The following is a 17,807-nucleotide window of genomic DNA, read 5'->3' on the forward strand; positions in this document are numbered from 1 at the left end:
CCATCTGCTGGGACACAATGACAGCACAGAAAGCCCTGGGAGCGGACAGTCAGCCTGCAGGTCTGTTTAGCAAACATGTCAAGACCAGAGGTGGCATTCGCCTTAAAACAATATCAAAGAGTAATAGTCCCATGGACTAGAGACAGGCTACTTTAAAAGCAGCAGAGCTCTGGGCAGCTATTGTACTGTATTTCTCCACCACCACCCTCCTCTTTTTGAGCTCCGGAGGGTTCCTATCCTCTGTTTAAAAACCCCACATTTAATCAATTGGACAGAAAGCCTTAGAGTAAAGGAATGAGATTTTTAATTATTGCAACACCCAAGTGCCCTGGTGTTATGATGGTGCTTCTAATTTAGAATTCTAGTTGGAGTCAAAACTAATAAGCTACAGGTACCTGGAAAAAAAGAGAGAGAGAGAGAGAGAAACAGGCCTCCTCTGAAGCTCATGGAAAGTCAACGAAAGATGTTGGCTTTGGATAAGCCCTTATCTATTTACTTTGCCCTAGTTTAAATCTTAGATGCAGCCAGAAAACTGGCCTTTATCTTCCCATAAGACAATATATTAAAGATCGCTCTGTTTTAAGCTTAGTCTCATATGGCACCTCCGCCACCACTACATTCCTTTGTGTTTATCTGCCCTCTTCAACCCTTTCGCTCCGATCAGATGCACACAGCACATCGTGTCTTCAAGTGACATGGCCGAGGTTACGACAGAGACAGGTGCTAAGAGAACTACTGCCCTGCAGCTATCTGCAGGAAGAGAGGAGATACAGGGTTAGAAGGTATTTCAGATTAAACACAACAATGGCAAACACCTGCCCCGAGGCTACACATTCTCTGCCAGCGCAAGCTGCAGCCTCCGCGCGCCCCAGAAACAGCAAAGCAAACACCAAGTTCTCTGCAATGCGGCGTTGTCGCCCGTCAAGTGATGTTTGCTAATTTACAGGGGGGGGGGAAGTGAGAAAGAACGTTCCCTATTTTAAAACCAGGCTGTTTGCACAGGTCTGAGATGCATTTTTTCCTTTGTAAAGCCTTTTGTATAGCACTTGATTGAACGAAGGAGTTGTTCTCCTTTACTGGAAGGCTTGGTACATTAATAAATTAACACAGGGCACGCAGCACTTAAAGGGCTTGAACCAACAGCCACGCACTAAGTTACACGGAATTACATTAAGCAGCTTGTCACCAAAGCTCTATGCTGTGATGTATCCCCGTGACATTCATTAACACTAATGACAAATCACACAACCCAGCCCCTGCGTGCAGCTTGGAAAATATGTGCCCTTAAGGGTGGAGATCAAAGCCACCAAAACCAAGAAAACCAGATCCTAGCGAAGGCTGCACGGCCACCCTTTTACTGCTGCACTGCAAACAACTATTGCAACGCTCTTCAGCCAGCAGGAGACAGGATTTTCCAAAGGCTGGAGAGAGCCATCACACAGGAGAGGGAGGCTTGGAACAAGGACTCAAGGCAGTGTCACGTTAACACAGCGCAGCACCAAGCGTTTATAGAAAGCAGAGTTGTGCAGGCTTTTGTAACAAAGCCACAAGGAACTCAACCAGTCGGATGTGGGAGGGAAGCTGGCAAAGATACAGCCGATGCTTTTAAGCAATTCCACCAGCTTAGTTCTAACGAATTTTCCCATTTTATAGATGGGGAATCCCCATAGAACAGGGAGAGTCTTTGAGACTGGAGGAACTTTCTAAGGGCACCATTTTACCAGAGCTGTGCAACCCTTCGGGGTTCCTGCAACCTTTCAAGGGAACAGCCAAATTTTGCCCCTCATGGGTGGTGGAGGCAGGATCTCCATTCCAGATGGGCCTTGTGACACATACCTTCTCTGACAGGATAATCCCTCTACCTTCCAGCATCAGGACCTGGAGTAGACAAGGCCTGGAAACCCCTGTGGTCATTGACTCACGCCTCTCAATTACAAGCACAACAGTCATTGCCAGGATGCGAATCGGCCACTACGGTGGACTGCTGCAGCACTAGAAACCTATAAGATTAGCCTAAAAGAACACTAATGATCTGGTGATTTAACTGTTATGGATCCTGTGGGTGGAATACAGGGGATGGGGAACCTGGTTCTGCTGATACCAGCAATAATCATAAGTCCAGGGGGGAAAAGACCCGAGCGGTAACGTCACAAAAAGGGAACTGCTCATGGGGAAAGTTTTGGCACAGAGCGTACTAGTGAAGGAGAAGATACGGCACTACTGCAGAAGCAGGAGCTGGGCACGTCCAGCAAACTCTACGACCCTCCTCTCCAGCCGTAAAGCGACACATGGAACCATCAGCCCCCAGAACACTCGCCAAGAGAAAGCACCAAAGGCAAATCAACCAGCCACCACCACCACCTCCTCTGCACATCACCACCAAACGTGCTGGTGAAACACAGTGGTGGCCGTTTACTCTTGCCTGAACAGCTGGGGAAAGGGGAGGAGCAGTAACCAGGCTAGGGACCCAAGTTTTCAGGCTGCGTCTACACTAGCCTGCTTGTCCTGTTAAAGAATTCCTGCTGTCTGTCTCTCCTTTCGCCTGGCTCCCTTGGTGAAGGCACCAGTGGGAGCGCTAGTGTAGTCAGGACACCGGCAGCCACCAGTGTTTAAACCCTCAGCCCACACAAGTGTGCTGTAAGCAGGGGAGAAAGCCTTTGGCTGGAGGGCCAGAACGAGGGGCTGCAGAGAGCTCCCTCTCCAGTCCCTCCAAAACCTGCTTTGCTTGGTCCTTCCTTCCGTTTGCACCCCCAGACTCTGCCCCCACTCAGCAATGCTCCAAAGCAGAGACACCACAGAACGCAAATGCAAACATCTCCACCCGCAGGGCCACCAGGCAAGGTGCAGAGAGCTGGCTCCTGAGATCAGTGCAGGGGAGCGAGGCCTTTCACAGGCCTGTGGCTAACTCTTGGAGGTGCTCGCCCTGTCAGACCACCGTTCAGAACCAGCGCTATTGCCACAGCATAGACAGGGCCCAGTGTAAACGCTTTCACACACTCACCCACATGGGGTCGCTCCCATCCGCATCCTGCATCCGGACACAATCCATACTAATCTCTATTTTGTTTGTAGGGCCATTGTCTGAGGTATCTTCCATGAAGTTCAAGTTGATCGGCTGAACTGAACATATCGGCCTAAGAGGAAGAAAAGAGTGTCATTAAGAACAGTGGCCGAAATCCTGACTCCACTGAAATCGACAGCAAAACTCCCATTTGACTTCAGTGGGGCCAGAATTTCACCCAACAGCCAAGCATCTGCCAGCCGGTAGCACCGAGAACCCCCACGCCGAGTATGGGGGAAATAAGAGAGCTCATGGTGGTAAATGCCTCAAAGCCGGCAGGAGAGGATCTAAACCTTCCTCTCACTGTGCTACAGCTAACAGTGGGTGTCAAGAAGGGGACACAGTCCTCCCTCGTTCCCCAGAAGCTCCATCCCAATGAAACCCAAGCACAACCCAAACCTCCCTGGAAGGTTTCACTAAAACCGCTTCACTTTTCCTCCCCTCCCCTCCGCATGTCTCGGAGCCGGGTAGGACCAAAGGATCAATACTGGGGGGAAGGGGCATTCTCACCATTCCCAACCTGGCTGAGGCCAGGAGCTCCTTGAAATCTCACTCCTTGTTCTCCCAGACTTTCCCTCCCCTCAATGCAGCGCCTAGGCGTTAGGAGATGCATTGCAGGGAGGAGTCAGAGGGGAGGAGAGGTGGATGCTACCCATGGTCTTACTTCGAGAAATCTAATAGGCAGGGCAGATGAGCAGGGTGGCAGGGCCGGCATTATGGGTGGGCAACCACTAGGCTTGCCAACCCTCCCAGACTGGCCAGAAGTCTACCGGAATCGGCATCAATCTCCCGGTGATGACTGAAAGCAACCCAGGAGATTTTAATAGGTACAGTACAATTAATGTCATTAAGTCATGTTGGGGGGAAAAAAAATCTCCCGGAATAGCTTCAATGACAGTTGGCAACCCTAGCAACCGCCCAGGGCGCCGTGGTCAAGAGGCCAGGAGCGGGGCAGGCCTAGGGAGCGGGCAATAGGGAGGGGGTAGGCAGCGGGGGCCAAGGGGATGGGGGAAATGAGGGGAGGAACCCGGGGAGGCAGCGGGGCCTGGATGGAAGCCAGGGCACCATTTTCCCTAAGGCCAGCCCTGCAGGGCAGTTACCCTATGCCCCAACTTCCAGGGGCAGCCACATCACCACGCTGCTCGGCTTTCTGGGGGGCCTCTGCCACTTGGGGGTGGGAGGGAACACTGAAAACATTTCCCACTCTGGATCAGCAAAAACAGCTGAGGCTGCTCCTGCTAGTATTACTGCAAGAACTGAAGTAAGCTCTGCCCGGCAACTGCCCCAAACTTCCCACATCAACCTGCCTCAACCCTGACCTGATGAGACATGCCCACCCTTCTGAGGGTGCGCAGTACCCCACTTCTGTTCTCTCCAGGTTCTTATACCGCACTCAGCACCGCAGTGTCCGAGCATCTCCCAGTCGTGCATTAGGCCACATGACTAACATCTGTCCCATGTTTGTTCTCTCGGCCTCCCCCAGGGGCAAAAGTGTGTCCCCATGTCCAGCCAGTCCATAGCCTCTCTACTGAGCTTGTCAAGGGTGCCACATGTGAAACGGACATCTGTCCACCATGAACCACACTGAGACGCACTTCAGTGCCCCCAGCGGCCACCCAGTAACCATGAGTGACCGCGGAGTTGGCTAGATCCCTAGTGGTCACCTAGACCTAGGTCACTCTGGAATCTACAATACCAATTCTCTGAGCCACCCTGACAGCCTGTCCCCCAAATGCCTGTCTGCAGCAGTCTCTGTCTGCTGGTACTTACTGTTCCAGGAAGTCCCAGATTTGCTGGAAAACCTCTGGACTCAGGAATTCTCTTGTCTGCGAGCTCTGGGACATGGTGGATCGGTAGTAACTCTCCGTCCAGGAGAAATGGCCTGGAGTTTCCACAAACCTTACAATAAATAAATAGATGGCGTTGAGTCCTCGATTACACTACTCAGGAACCCATAAACAGAAACAATTGTGTGAAAAAGGGAGACATGCTAAATGTCTGAAACATTCATAGCTGTACAATCTGCTTCTCCTGATACTGGGGACATGTTTAGAAGGGAGAGACTTAGATCACCTCTCATGTTATCGTAGACATCCCCCACCCACCCCACTATAATTCTGTATTAGATGGAATCCTACAACCAAACTTTATGTCATCACACATAAATCACCACAGTATTTTGCACTTAAATGGGGTGGAGTACAGGGCTGGGAACCAGGAGATCTGGGTTCTGTTCCCATCTCCGTCACTGACCTGCAGTGTGGCCTTGGACAAGTTAGCTTGCCTCTGTTTCCACTCCTACATCTGTCTGTCTTGTCTATTTACAGCGTAAGCTCTTTGGCACAGGGACTGCCTCTAACAGGTGTCTGCAGAAGACCTAGTGTAACGGGGCCCCGTAAGCAGTACTGTTATGTAAATAATAAATGATTATACTGTAGCTTTGATCTTGGGCCAAAAGCGGTGATTTTGAGAAAACTTTCGTCCATTTTTTGGTTTAAAAGCATATGTACTTTTCCTGCTTTAGAACTATTTGCAATTTGTAGCACCGTGATTGCACATGCTCAAATTAGATGTAAAGTGGTGTTTTAATCTCATTTTTCTTGTTAAAAAAAGAATCCCAAGTAAATTCAGTGTTTAAAGATTTAATTAATGAATAGCACCCAAAAAAGCAAAAAATACAACCCTTTCATGTGCAAAAGTACACACTCTCTCTCTCTCTCTCTCTCTCTCTCTCTGAGTCAAACTCATCACACACTTAAGCAGCCCCAACTCCCCTGAGGACGGCAAAGCTTTCCCACAAGCATAGCTTGAATTGCTAGCAATGGGCTTTCCGTTTAGCACAGGGCGTTCAAGTGAAGGGCCTATGCACAACTGGTAAGAGAGCTCTGGTAAAAGCCATCACGCCCACTAAGAACCATTACTGTGCCTGGGTTACAGCGAGAACCCCTCAGGAGAGCACTTGGGAACAGACGGCTTTATAAAATGGGCTGCAATTTCTTTTGCTTTATATTTTCGATACGACCTGGCCTCCCATGGGCCGAGAGAGGACTGGATGAAGCACACAAGCTTTTGAAAAAGCTGTCCCTTTATTTAGATTTGTACAAATGCTTAAGAAAAAAAAAAAAGCGTGACAACCACTGTCCAGTATTGAACCAGGGATCTCCAGAGCTCAGAGCACAGGTCTCTGCAGCTGGATCTGAAGGACCAGGCTTTGAAGCTGAGCACTAGAGCAGACTCACATGCTCTGTGGGTCAGGTGGGGGGAGGAGGAAGACAAGAGCACTTGTGCAAACCTTGGTATAATTTAGCACATTGCACTTTATGACAGTAGGATCCAGAGGCCTCAGGCCGGTGACGGCCCCACTGAGCAGAAACAGGAGTGACAGTTCTCCACTTGCCTGCTTCACCTGCCCACTCCCCAGCTACCACTCCAGCGCCTCCTGCCTCTCCTCTCCCGCTCCCCAAGCCCTGCACCAACACCCCATGCTCCTGAGGATGCCAAAGAAAACAGGGATGAAAAGCATTAAACCCTGAGCTCTCCTTGCCACAATTCCTGACCCCTTCGTCCCCTGGATCAAGGTGCTCAGCAATGCCCAGAGCCCCTGCTCAGGACCTACGGGGAAGCAGGAGAGATCACTCACTTTGCTACATGCAACAGATCCTTCGTAGCCTTGACCTATGGATTCCACAAGCTCCACCGGCCCTTAGACACTGCTCGCAATTGGGGCACCTATCCCTGACCTCATATCAATGGCAATACACATTATCAACCCACCAATCTCTGCCAAGCTCCCTGCATGCACAAACCTGTTTGCCACTGACCCACCAGGAGCCCGGGGCCAGCAGCTAACAATCACTGACTGCCAATAACTCACCCCTTAGGAAGTGACTACGACCAATCACATCACCTCAGAGTTAGTCACCAAGCCACGCCCCACAGGTCTTCCTCCAACCAAGGACTCCTCAGCACCAGAGTCCTCCTGCAAGTTACAACTCGCCCCACATGGTTCCTAGCTCCCTCAGCCCTAAGGAACTAACCAACACAGCTTCAGGCACACAGGCACAGGAGCAGACCATCCTAATCAGCAGCAATGCAATCCACTGTGTAGACCTTGTTTTTGTTTCTGCCCCAAATCAGGCACTCTCAGCAGCCCTTCTGTGACAAACCCTCAGTTATGCTGCTTCGGGGAGTTAAACAAACGAACCCACAGCCAGTGTAAATTGTTTGTTTGTTTGGGGGGAAGAAATGCCTGGGAATTTCCATCTAGTATCAGGCAATTGGGTCCTTCAGAGTCTGTATCCCACCTCCACCAGTGGCCAGCACCTAGGAAGGCACAGAGATATATATACATATACATTGATACATGCCCAGGCAGAGGGTATAATCAGATGAGCTTGGCTGTGAGACTGCAAGTCTGTCCACATTCTATGCAGCCTCAGCCCTCCCTGGCCCTCCTCTAGTGCTATGACTTCCCATGGGCCACATCCATACGACACCTCACGTTTCAGTCCTCTCGACCCACACAGGGTGAGCCTGGGGGTATTTATTTGCAAATGGGCCCTGTCGGATTACGGGTCCACACTTTTCAAGAGGTGCAAATTAAAAGAGCTTTTACATTTCCCTAGACCAACAGAAATGTACCATTATTTCTTTCTTTTAAATTCCAATATAAAGCTTTTTAAACAAACAAGCTCTGTATTCCCCTTCTGTACGCTAGTGCCTCTGCCTCAGTTTCCCTATTTGTGCAATAACAACCCCCCCCCATCCTCACAGGGAGGCTGTATGGGTTCACTAGCTAACATCTGCACAGATTTAAAGAGGGAAAATGTTACAAGAACAGTCAATATTGCTCTTCGCTCAGCTGGGACAATGGCAATTGGCAGGTCACTTCATATTTATTTGCTGAGGCCTTTCCAAAGCATCCTGCTTCCAGCGCACTAAAATACCGAGGTTACTGTGCTGCAAGGAAATGGTTACATTTAAAATAAAAGTCATAACACATATTAGGGCCGGGGTTCTCAAACTGGGGGTCGGGACCCCTCAGAGGGTCACGAGGTTATTATATGGGGGGTCGCGAGCTGTCAGCCTCCACCCCAAACCCCACTTTGCCTTCAGCATTTATAATGGTGTTAAATATAAAAAAGGTGTTTTTAATGTATAAGGGGGGGGTCGCACTCCGAGGCTTGCTGTGTGAAAGGGGTCACTGGTACAAAAGTCTGAGAACCCCTGTATTAGAGTGTTTCCTTTCCCCCCACCTCAGCAAAACCTAAATCTGGTGCCTAACCTCTCGGCACCACCCCTTTTAGCCTGCTAGGCATCAGAGCAGCCTCCGTCTACTGAATAGTTTACAGGAATGCATGGATTTGTTTTCCTGCAAAAAAAGCCAGGGCATTAACTCCATCCATCTGATCTCACTCTACGCATTTAGGCCCCCAGCCTGCTGTTTAAGTCACGCAGGTCTCTGTGACTTCAGTGAGATTGTGTGTACAGAGTTAACCACACATGTAAGTGTTTTCAGGACTGGGAGCTGGGTTGCTACTTCCAGTCACTAGATTGTGTTACTTTCACACAGCACGCGGCATCCCAAAGTGCATTACATAGTTAACGTGTGACACTGCAAATGCTACCACGTACAGGGCTTACTGCTGGGCATTACTACCAGACTATTGACTTTAATGGGACTGAAGCCTGGTAGCAAGTGTTTGTACAATTGGACCATATACTGACACACAAACTATAAACTGGGTTCACTTCACTGACCACTGCAGTGCAGACACCTCTAGGGGGAAACACAGCCACTGTTTAAATGGAACATTATATGACGGTAAACAGAGAATTACCAGATCCAGTTACAACAGACCGGGGAATGTAGACAGTCACCAAGTTGTAATTTGGCTTGAACACTGGAGCTGACAACTCTACTCTTATAAAAAGCTCCAGGGGATCTTCAGTGATCAAAAGGACCATGTCTCATCTAAGAGGCACTCTCTCTCCATCAGTACAATTTTCCCTAGCACTGTGCCGGAGCATTGCTTACACACGGACTCAGAGTTCAGCCTACTGAGTCAGCAGGATCGCTTCCAGCATCAGCTACTGTTAGGTGTGTGCCTCCTCCTCCTCAACACCCACCCACCTGATCCTATTTACCTTGCAAGACCAGATGGAATCACAGCATGAGGTTCTGTATCACAGTTGCAAGGGCTTTTCACACATGCATAGCCATCCTCACATACAGAGCCTCATGTGCATTGAATGCTTTTCTCTCGCTGATAATTTTACAAGGATTGTGTGACAGAATTGTATCATATCCCTTAGGTGGGAAAACAACATAATTTGCCATGAAACTGACTGACAGGTCACTTTTAAAACCTGGTTTCAGAGCAGCAGCCCTCTTAGTCTGTATCCGCAAAAAACACAGGAGTCCTGGTGGCACCTTAGAGACTAACACATTTATTTGAGCATCAGCTTTCGTGGGCTACAGCCCACTGCATCCTATGAAGTGGGCTGCAGCCCATAAAAGCTTATGCTCAAATAAATGTGTTAGTCTCCAAGGTGCCACCAGGACTCCTGTGTTTTTTTTTTTAAACCTGAGCAGTTTGCACTTACACAGCACCTGTGCTCTAACTAGCTTAAATGGGCTGTGCAAATATTAACCCTCCCCACAGATAGGAATAAAAACCCTCAAACAAAGAGATGGTAAGGTGAGGCACAGCAGATTAGCCCTTCTGAAAACCAGATACCTAAACAATTGCAGTTCCTATTCACTTCTGCCAGAGCTGTGGATTCCCAGAACGTGTGACAATCAAACCTTAAGTGACTAGTTTAGCACCAGGGCAAGTCATTAGCGGATTCAGGAAGAGACAAGAGAACCTAGAAGCATCAACTCATTCCCCCACAACAATTCTGCCTCTCCTACCCTAGGAGAAAGAGGGCACAATGTTCTCTTAATCAGAAACAACACTTCTGACGTCAGGGAAATGGTGACAGAGGAGAAAACTGCTGTGGTGACTGTGGCAGGGTTGATATTCCTACCATGGGAGCATTACTCGGTGCATATGTTTTTGTTTACAAATCACTAGCGAAATGGAGCACAAAAGCCTATTTTACTTACACTTCTGAAAGGAGAGAACCCGTCTATGCCCACAGCACCTAGAGAAAGAAGGCCTGTGTTCGAGACCAGACACACCCAGCCTTAGGGCCAGGTGCTTCGTATTCATATAAGGAGAGGGTCTGGGGCAGAGATAAAGCTCCATAGTTGAGTCCATCTGCCTCTCGAGCAGTGGTTCTCAAACCTTTGTACTGGTGACCCCTTTCACATAGCAAGCCTCTAGTGCGACCCCTCCTTATAATTATATTTTTATAACCTTTTTATATCTTTAACACCATTATAAATGCTGGAGGCAAAGCAGGGTTTGGGGTAGATGTGAATAAGAAATCATAGGGAACTCCAAAGCTGTAAGCCTTAATGATCTGTTTTTCAGAGGCATTCACACTGACTCCAGCATCTCTGGAAAATCAGGCCTTTTTGCAGGGGGTAGGAATTTTCTCCCTTTAACACTAATAGTGTGTGAACTCTTGACACAAAATTGCCTTGGTTTATAAGCCTTAACTCCATGGCATAGAAGTCTGGAGGAGTCTCATGGGGGGGCTTATAATTCATGCCAAGGATGGACAAACTAGAGCAGATCCCACCCTAAAGCAAACTGTTTCTGAAGACTGGAAAGTTTGGGTTACGGGCTCTTGCTTCTTTCTTCTCTCCGAAGACAAACATTTTTTTCCTTCCCGGCCCCGTGGTATTGCTGGGGTCCATTTGGAGGGGCTTGCATAACATGAGAAAGGCTGCAGCATCTCAGGGAAAACAAAAGGGCCAGAAAGCAGTTTTCTAAAAAGCCTGCCCCCATTTACAAACAGGAGCCAAGCTCCAAATAAATGTCTACTGACCCGCCCCCCAGCGCCAGAGCAGCTTGCAAACCTTAGATCACGTTGTCCTCCCAGCCCTCCAGTGAGGTAGGGTAGCAGTTCCCCCATTTTGCCGGCAGGGCACCGAGGTACAGAGACAGACATTTCCAGAAGTGACCAGTGATTCTGGATGCCTGACTAGAAACACCTTAAAGGGCCCTGATTCTCAAGCAGTGGGTGCCCTGTATTTTCTGAAAAATCAGGCCCTTTTAAGGTGTCGCAGGGTAGGGACCCACTTCTGCCCATCTTGGCCATAGAGATCGCATAGGGAGCCCACAGGACAAGGATTTGAACCCTAATCCCCTGTGGCTCACTCTAGTGATTTAACCAGACAGGCTACCCTTCCTGAATAACTAACCCTTTACACCTCACCTAGTCCTTAACACTAGGTGCATGGCTAGGGGGCATAGCTGGTTAAAGCATTAGCCTTCGACAGCCTGAGGGCTGGGGTCAAACAGAGAAGCCGGTCAACAGTGAGAGGAGTCGGTGGTCTCAGGCTCGACCTCCGTGATTCTAACCAAACACTGGCCTCTCCCTGCAAGAGCCGAGGAATCCATTCAAGTACGTGAAGAGGCACAAGATACAACCACAGTAGAATTCAAAAGCAGTCTACATAATTGACCAAATCTTGGTATAGTCATATTTTTAGTTCTTGAAAGGGGTGGGGGCCCTTGTTCTTTCTGAGTGTGCTGCTAAAACTCTAGGAACTTGGCAGCGTTCAGAGCGCTGGAATTCCCCCTGCTCTACATTTTAACACTGCAGTGATTTGTAGACATCGCTATTTAATGAAGCACACAGCTGTGCAAGAAGAGAAGGAGGCGGAGTTGGCAGCCTGGGACAAGCGAGAGCGTCTGGCAAGCAGTGTCATCTGGAATTCCCCTAACTCTGTGGGACAGGCTCACCCCCCCCCCCAATATACACGCTGGAAGAGCTTGTTAAAGGCCACCAATAACCAAACACAGGCATATTGCATCAGGGATGGGTCCCTGTGTGAGCAGCCCTCCACCCCAACGCCTGGGGAGGCTCAGATCTGAATGTTGCCATCGTCCCCCATCTCCAAGAAGGCCAATACAAAACCCTTGGATCCAAACACTTGCATATTCTGTGAAAGGCTGGAAATTCAGACCCTAACTTTAGGGATCAGACGCTTCCTGAATCTCCGCCCCCTGTCCTCCCCCCAACACTTCATCACTTTCTAAACTTCCTGACAGGCCTCGGAACTGAGGCCTAGTGAACCAATGTGAGTAAAACAAGGAACCACCCCAAACTTGGATCACACATTTTTTTCCCCTTGTTTTCCTGCCTACCGCTGAATGTCAGGAGCTTGACTCATGGAACCCCAAGAGAGACTGGTGTCTGGGGATCCCTGGCCCAGTAGCAGTGGGCATTATTGGATGGCACACAATTATTTATTCTTACTTAGGTTTCCAGCCCAGATTTCAGATCCAAGTAGTTTCAATCAGCCGCCAAACTTCAGGGATCTGCTCCAAATACCTTGGGACTCCCCCACCACATTCTGGGCCCACGACCTTTATTTTGTAAATGCCTGCAGGTGGAAACGGAGGTAGCCATGGTGTAGGGGGGATGTGACTATGGAGAAGGGCAAGCAACCCTCAACAAAATGGGGGTTTTCGTAGCAAAAGAAGATGCCCACCCAGAGCACAAGTCACAGCTATCCCTGTATTTCTTGGGTCGCTAGGGCCTGATTCGTTTTTTCCAGATCCTCAGCTACCAGCATCCCAGAAAACACACAGACAACAGCAAAGAATTTGTGGGGAGGGACTCAAACCAGATGAGACCTGGGGAATCAGGACAAGGACAGGAACTATGGGCTGGGAAACTGATTGTGCCATAGGGAAGAGCGTGGAAGGGCCGCAGGACAGGGCTAGTTTTATCAGCCGGTAGGAACTCCTTGGCCTCAAGGTGAACCAAGCGCTGCCCACACAGAACAAGAGCAGGAGCTGGGAGCGGCAACAGCAGGGGAGAGCCGGAGAGAGGAACTGGGCTCAAGACACACAAGGAAAATATCTGTGTAACACAGGAAGGCATCTCTACAGAATCAATCATGCACAGCCTAGGAAGGAGCTAGAGACCCTTAAAGGGACACTGACTACTTTTCAATTCTGGTTTCTGGTAGAACCCTCTGTAATAGCATGTCCTGATTTTCTTTTTTAATTCCTTTTTCAGAGGAGGAGGAAAGGGGTGTTTTGTTCTCCTGTTGGTCAGGGTTCTTTCTGCAAAGAAGAAACTGACTGTACAAAAGAAACAGTGAAACTAGCTACAGCCAAAACCACTGCGGAATGAACATATCCACAAACTGAAAAATTATTGTTATTCACGAGCATCTTTCAGTTACAGTCATCTGGGGTGTTATTGTACCCATAGGAGGCGTGACATTTTCCAGTTCATGTCACCCTCTGAGTGCATATTACCTTGTTACTGACTGCAACCACATGACAGTAACCTGATCGGAGTGGGCAGCGAGGGTCCCCTCAGAGAGGGATCCACCACAGCTGAGAGCAAGGAATCATCCTCTGTCTCCCAAGGACAGCCACGTCTGCAGGCGGAATGGAAAAGCCATAATAAAGGCACCAGCAAACCATGGAGGACTGGGACTTCTGCCCTCCATGCTTCATCATAATCACCCTGACAACTGTCACTCGTGACCTCCTCTCATTAGGTATTATGGGCATTTCTTTAGTTGGCAGAGGTAGTGCTGCCAAGTGGAAAGAGCAGTGGCCTATGGATCAGGCAACTAGGATTCTAACAGCATCTCTGCCCCTGGCCTGCTGGATGATGTTGGGCAAGTCATGTCACTCCGTGCCTCAGTTTCCCCATTTGTAAAACAATGATAATGATCTTTGTAAAGAGCTTGGATGAAAAGTGCTATATAAGAGCTTGGTCTCAGTACCACCACTCTAGCAGTTAAATGTTACAGAGAGGGTTTCCAGTTTTCGACTTTAAGAGAAAAACCTACCCACCAGTCTTTTATTTATTAAATAATAAAAATATTTTTTTTTTGCAATTTTGAAATTTAAATACTCCCTCCACACACACACACACTTTTCTGTTAGATCCTGTCCCCAAGTGTGTTGCTGAGATGTTTAATAATGCTGTCCTGCTGCAGATGGGGAGAACTTTATTTAACACAGGAAAAGCTCTCATCTGCACAACATTCTTGGGGGAAAAAAATCTTCAAGTTAATGGAAAATTCAAATTCAATGCTCTCAAAATAAAACCCGTTGGGTTTTTTTTAAACCTTCCTCCTCCCAACAAAAGAAAAAGGCAAAATATTTGGTTTGAAAATCTCCTTTACATTGCAGAACAAAAGCACAAAGGGTAAAATTTTCATGAACACCTAGGTAGGTGCTGAGGAGTCTATGCCCCATTTTCAGAAGTCACCTGGGCACTTGACTTTCGGTGGAACTTAGTCTCCAAAGCACATAGGTGACTCTGAAAATTGGACTTGGACTCCCAAGTTACATAAGTGATTTAAAAAATTCCCACCCTAAATTTTATCCAAATTCCAGAAAAAAACCCCACCAAAACTGGAAACTTGCATTCTATCTGAATCTGTTTATGCCCTAAATTTGCTCATTGAAATATTTGTCCAGTGATACCTGGAACTTGGTCATCAGCCTTTTCATCTTTTAAAGCAGTCCCAGCCGCCCAAAATTTTCCTGATCAAATAGGAGGGGAGTGTCCAACAACATCACAAAACCACTGAACTAGAGCTTCAGATCTCTTTTCTTTATAATTATTTATTCATAGGTTTCTAGACCATTCGTCACCTTAATACCTGAGCATCTGTGGCTTCAGGGTTTTAGCAAAAATTGATTATAAATCTAATATGAACAGAATTCCATGAGGGCCTTGCCTGTGATAGCAGGGGACTGCACTCCCTTCCGGTCTGTGTTCTTGTAAGAGCTGTCTGGATGCTGATCCTGTTTCAAGATACACAGCTTGGGACCCTAGGCTAATATTTTCAACTAGAGTTCCTAAAAGGGCACTGAAATCCATAGTCAAGCATCTAAATAAATGGCCCAAATTTCAGAGGTGCTAAGAACACACAATTTCCTACCTTACTTCCTGCCTGAATATGGCACCCAACTTAGAACATTTTGACTATAGTTTTGAAGCTTTGCCCATAGAACAAAGGGATAAGAACCCCTTTATCAGACCATCCTGTGTTACGGCCATTAGTTTTCAGGGCCTGCATTACTCACTAAGGATACAAGTTCCCATGAGTCATGCAGGGTTCCCCCAAACAACAGAAGCTTTATAGCCCAGCAGCCATGTTTTTGTTCAGGATTTGTGTTTGTGCCTAGCCCAGTGGGGTTTTGATCCACAGCCAGGGCTCCTAGAAGCTCTGGTCCTACAAATCAAAAAGAACAGACGGCCATTTTGTTTGAGCCACATGTATTTGTCTAAGCAGCAAAGAATCCTGTGGCACCTTATAGACTAACAGATGTTTTGTAGCATGAGCTTTCGTGGGTGAACACCCACTTCTTCTTCTTTGTCTGTTTTAGTTAGGTTTAGCCTCCGCCTGTTATTTCCCCATTTGAAGCAATTACAGTGACAATGAGCCAATTTCTGAGTTTTACCCAGGTCTCACTCACACAATACTCCCTTTAAGCCCCTTGGGGGCCCTGGGTTTGGTCCTACGTACGCAACGTACCCAGTGATATTGGAGAGCATTAGTAATATCCACAGGTATGGAATACAGAGTGTACTGCAAACAGCATTGTAAATTAAGTCCAGAGCTGGTGCAATGCCCCAACATAAATATCAATCAATCCAGGTAATAAATCCAATGGTTGCTTAGAGCTCAACATAACTTCATGTAAGCAAATTCAGCACAGTATGAAATGGACTTACACATGCACACACACAGAGCTCGCCCCTAAATTAAATCCAAATGCATGAGTTTGCATTACTGTACCTCTCTGTAAATTAACTAATCAAAGGCACTCCTAAAGCTTCAACCTCCGCTCGGCACTGGGTCCCTAAAAACTCTAACAACATCATGACCATACTCCTGCAGACTGGAAGGAAACACTGCTTGCCACACAAGAGACAAAAGCAAGAGGAATCTAAACTGTAGCAGCCATTAATGTACCTAAGCTGTGTTCTTAACCATGCAAGGACTCTACCTCCAGCTCTCTGTTTGCCTGGAAATGGCCCAGTGTTGCTTGCTGCAGGCTCAAAGGCCCCCTCCCAGGATGCCCTGCAGTGCTCAGCAGAGCAGGCAGGTTAAACACGCTGCAGCAGGCCAGGAACCTCCACCCAGAACCTTGCACCAAACAGGCCTCTTAGCAGAGCAAGGCAGCAGTTTGCACTAGCGCCCTCTAGCCATGCCACAGCCGGTGACCTGACACCCCCGGGCTGGATTCTCAGGAGCACAGAGTCAGGTTTTTCAGTGCCCAGCACTCGTAAAAGGAACCAGGTTTTAACATGACCTCAGTGCCTATTTAGGCACCTAACTAGAGGACAGATTTTCAGAAGCACCCAGCAGCTCCCATCGAGGCAATCTAGCCCCAATGTGACCGAACACCGTGTCTCATTGTTTCCCTGACCCATACAGACTTTTTTCTTTTTTGGTTCTGGAAGCTCCGGGATAGGTCAGCCGCTTTCTGGGTAGCCCAACAAACTGTTACTACACCACAGCTCTAAGAATATTAATGACCTTCCTAGTCTCCCCTGGGAAATGGTGAAAGAAGGACGTTAGCAGATGAGGTGGGCAATATCTTTTATATCTCACCCATATCCTGGGACCAAAACAGCTGCAATAACACTGCAACCAAGTGAGCAGAAAGAGCATTTAGACTTGATTGAAGAAGAACTGTTTGTGCTGCAGTCTGGATAGGCAGAGAAGGTTGATGGATACAGAGCTAAGACAAGATGGACTCCCAAGTCATTGCAATTAACATAGTTACCTCATCATGACATTTCTAAAATACAGTGGGGCGACTTCTGGGCTGTCTTGCATTTATCCAACATAGGGTGGAATCAATGCAGAATATGGCCATGTGTGGATATTCTTTTTACTGGGACATTACTGCTTAATAAGGAGCTGTCACACATTCATGTTCCTCATAACAATGGCATTCACAACTATTTTACAGCTACAATTAAAATCAAAAGGAATTGTCTTTCGATGCCTCTGGGCGAGCTCTTAACTCAACATCAACAAGCAACCTGCTGATCCGTCTTTAATAATGGATTGCACCAGACAGTTCAATAGGTGCACATAGAAGCAGCCAGCAAGCCTTTAAGGAGCCTCAGAGATCTCGACTATGCGGCAGGGTTCTGTGATCACAGAATGGCTTTGACCCAAAATTCATCCATTTACAAAAGAAACATTGTCAAGGGGGCTAGATTTTTTTTTAATGCCTAGAACAGTTTAAAAATTACAGCAATTGTGTTTCTTATTAAGCTGATCGTTGAAGCAACAGGAAATAGTAAAAGTTTAAAAAACAAAACTGCTAGACTTCCTGGGCTATTTTCAAAAGTATAAGGCCATGCCAATAACCGTGAGTACAATTTTATGTCTACTTTGTACATGCAACCATCACAATTGTCCATTGATTTCAAGAGCCGAGATTTGCAAACCTGACAGGTTTGGATAGGGTCTGGCTAAAAATCCAAACTTTCAGGTGCTTTTCTGAACAAAAGCTCAGCCCTTTTAAAGCTTTTCTGTCATTAGTATTGACACTTTTTTGTGAGCGCAGCAGTCACCCGATTGCAGCACTTACAGCAGACCATTGACTTCAGCACTCGGGGTGGG

General features: G+C 47.6%; 1 protein-coding gene across 11 annotated transcripts in view; it reads right to left on the bottom strand.

Annotated features, from left to right (window-relative positions):
• TP63 (tumor protein p63) overlaps window positions 1-17,807 on the bottom strand; it is a 205,385-nt gene that overhangs the window by 100,504 nt on the left and 87,074 nt on the right. For 5 of the 11 annotated variants that reach the window (XM_039488796.1, XM_039488795.1, XM_039488799.1 and 2 more), the window contains 2 exons: window positions 4,832-4,960; window positions 3,002-3,134 (listed from right to left, as the gene is read on the bottom strand). In XM_039488796.1, coding sequence (XP_039344730.1) covers window positions 3,002-3,134; window positions 4,832-4,960 — 262 coding nt within the window. Of the gene's footprint in view, window positions 1-3,001; window positions 3,135-4,831; window positions 4,961-6,701; window positions 6,818-6,867; window positions 6,889-8,901; window positions 8,921-10,172; window positions 10,194-16,139; window positions 16,393-17,807 lie in introns of those variants that run through there. The other 6 variants (XM_039488801.1, XM_039488800.1, XM_039488805.1 and 3 more) reach the window with 6 other exon arrangements.

The sequence above is a fragment of the Mauremys reevesii genome, linkage group 9, assembly GCF_016161935.1.
Source record: "Mauremys reevesii isolate NIE-2019 linkage group 9, ASM1616193v1, whole genome shotgun sequence".
Lineage (NCBI taxonomy): Eukaryota > Metazoa > Chordata > Testudines > Geoemydidae > Mauremys > Mauremys reevesii.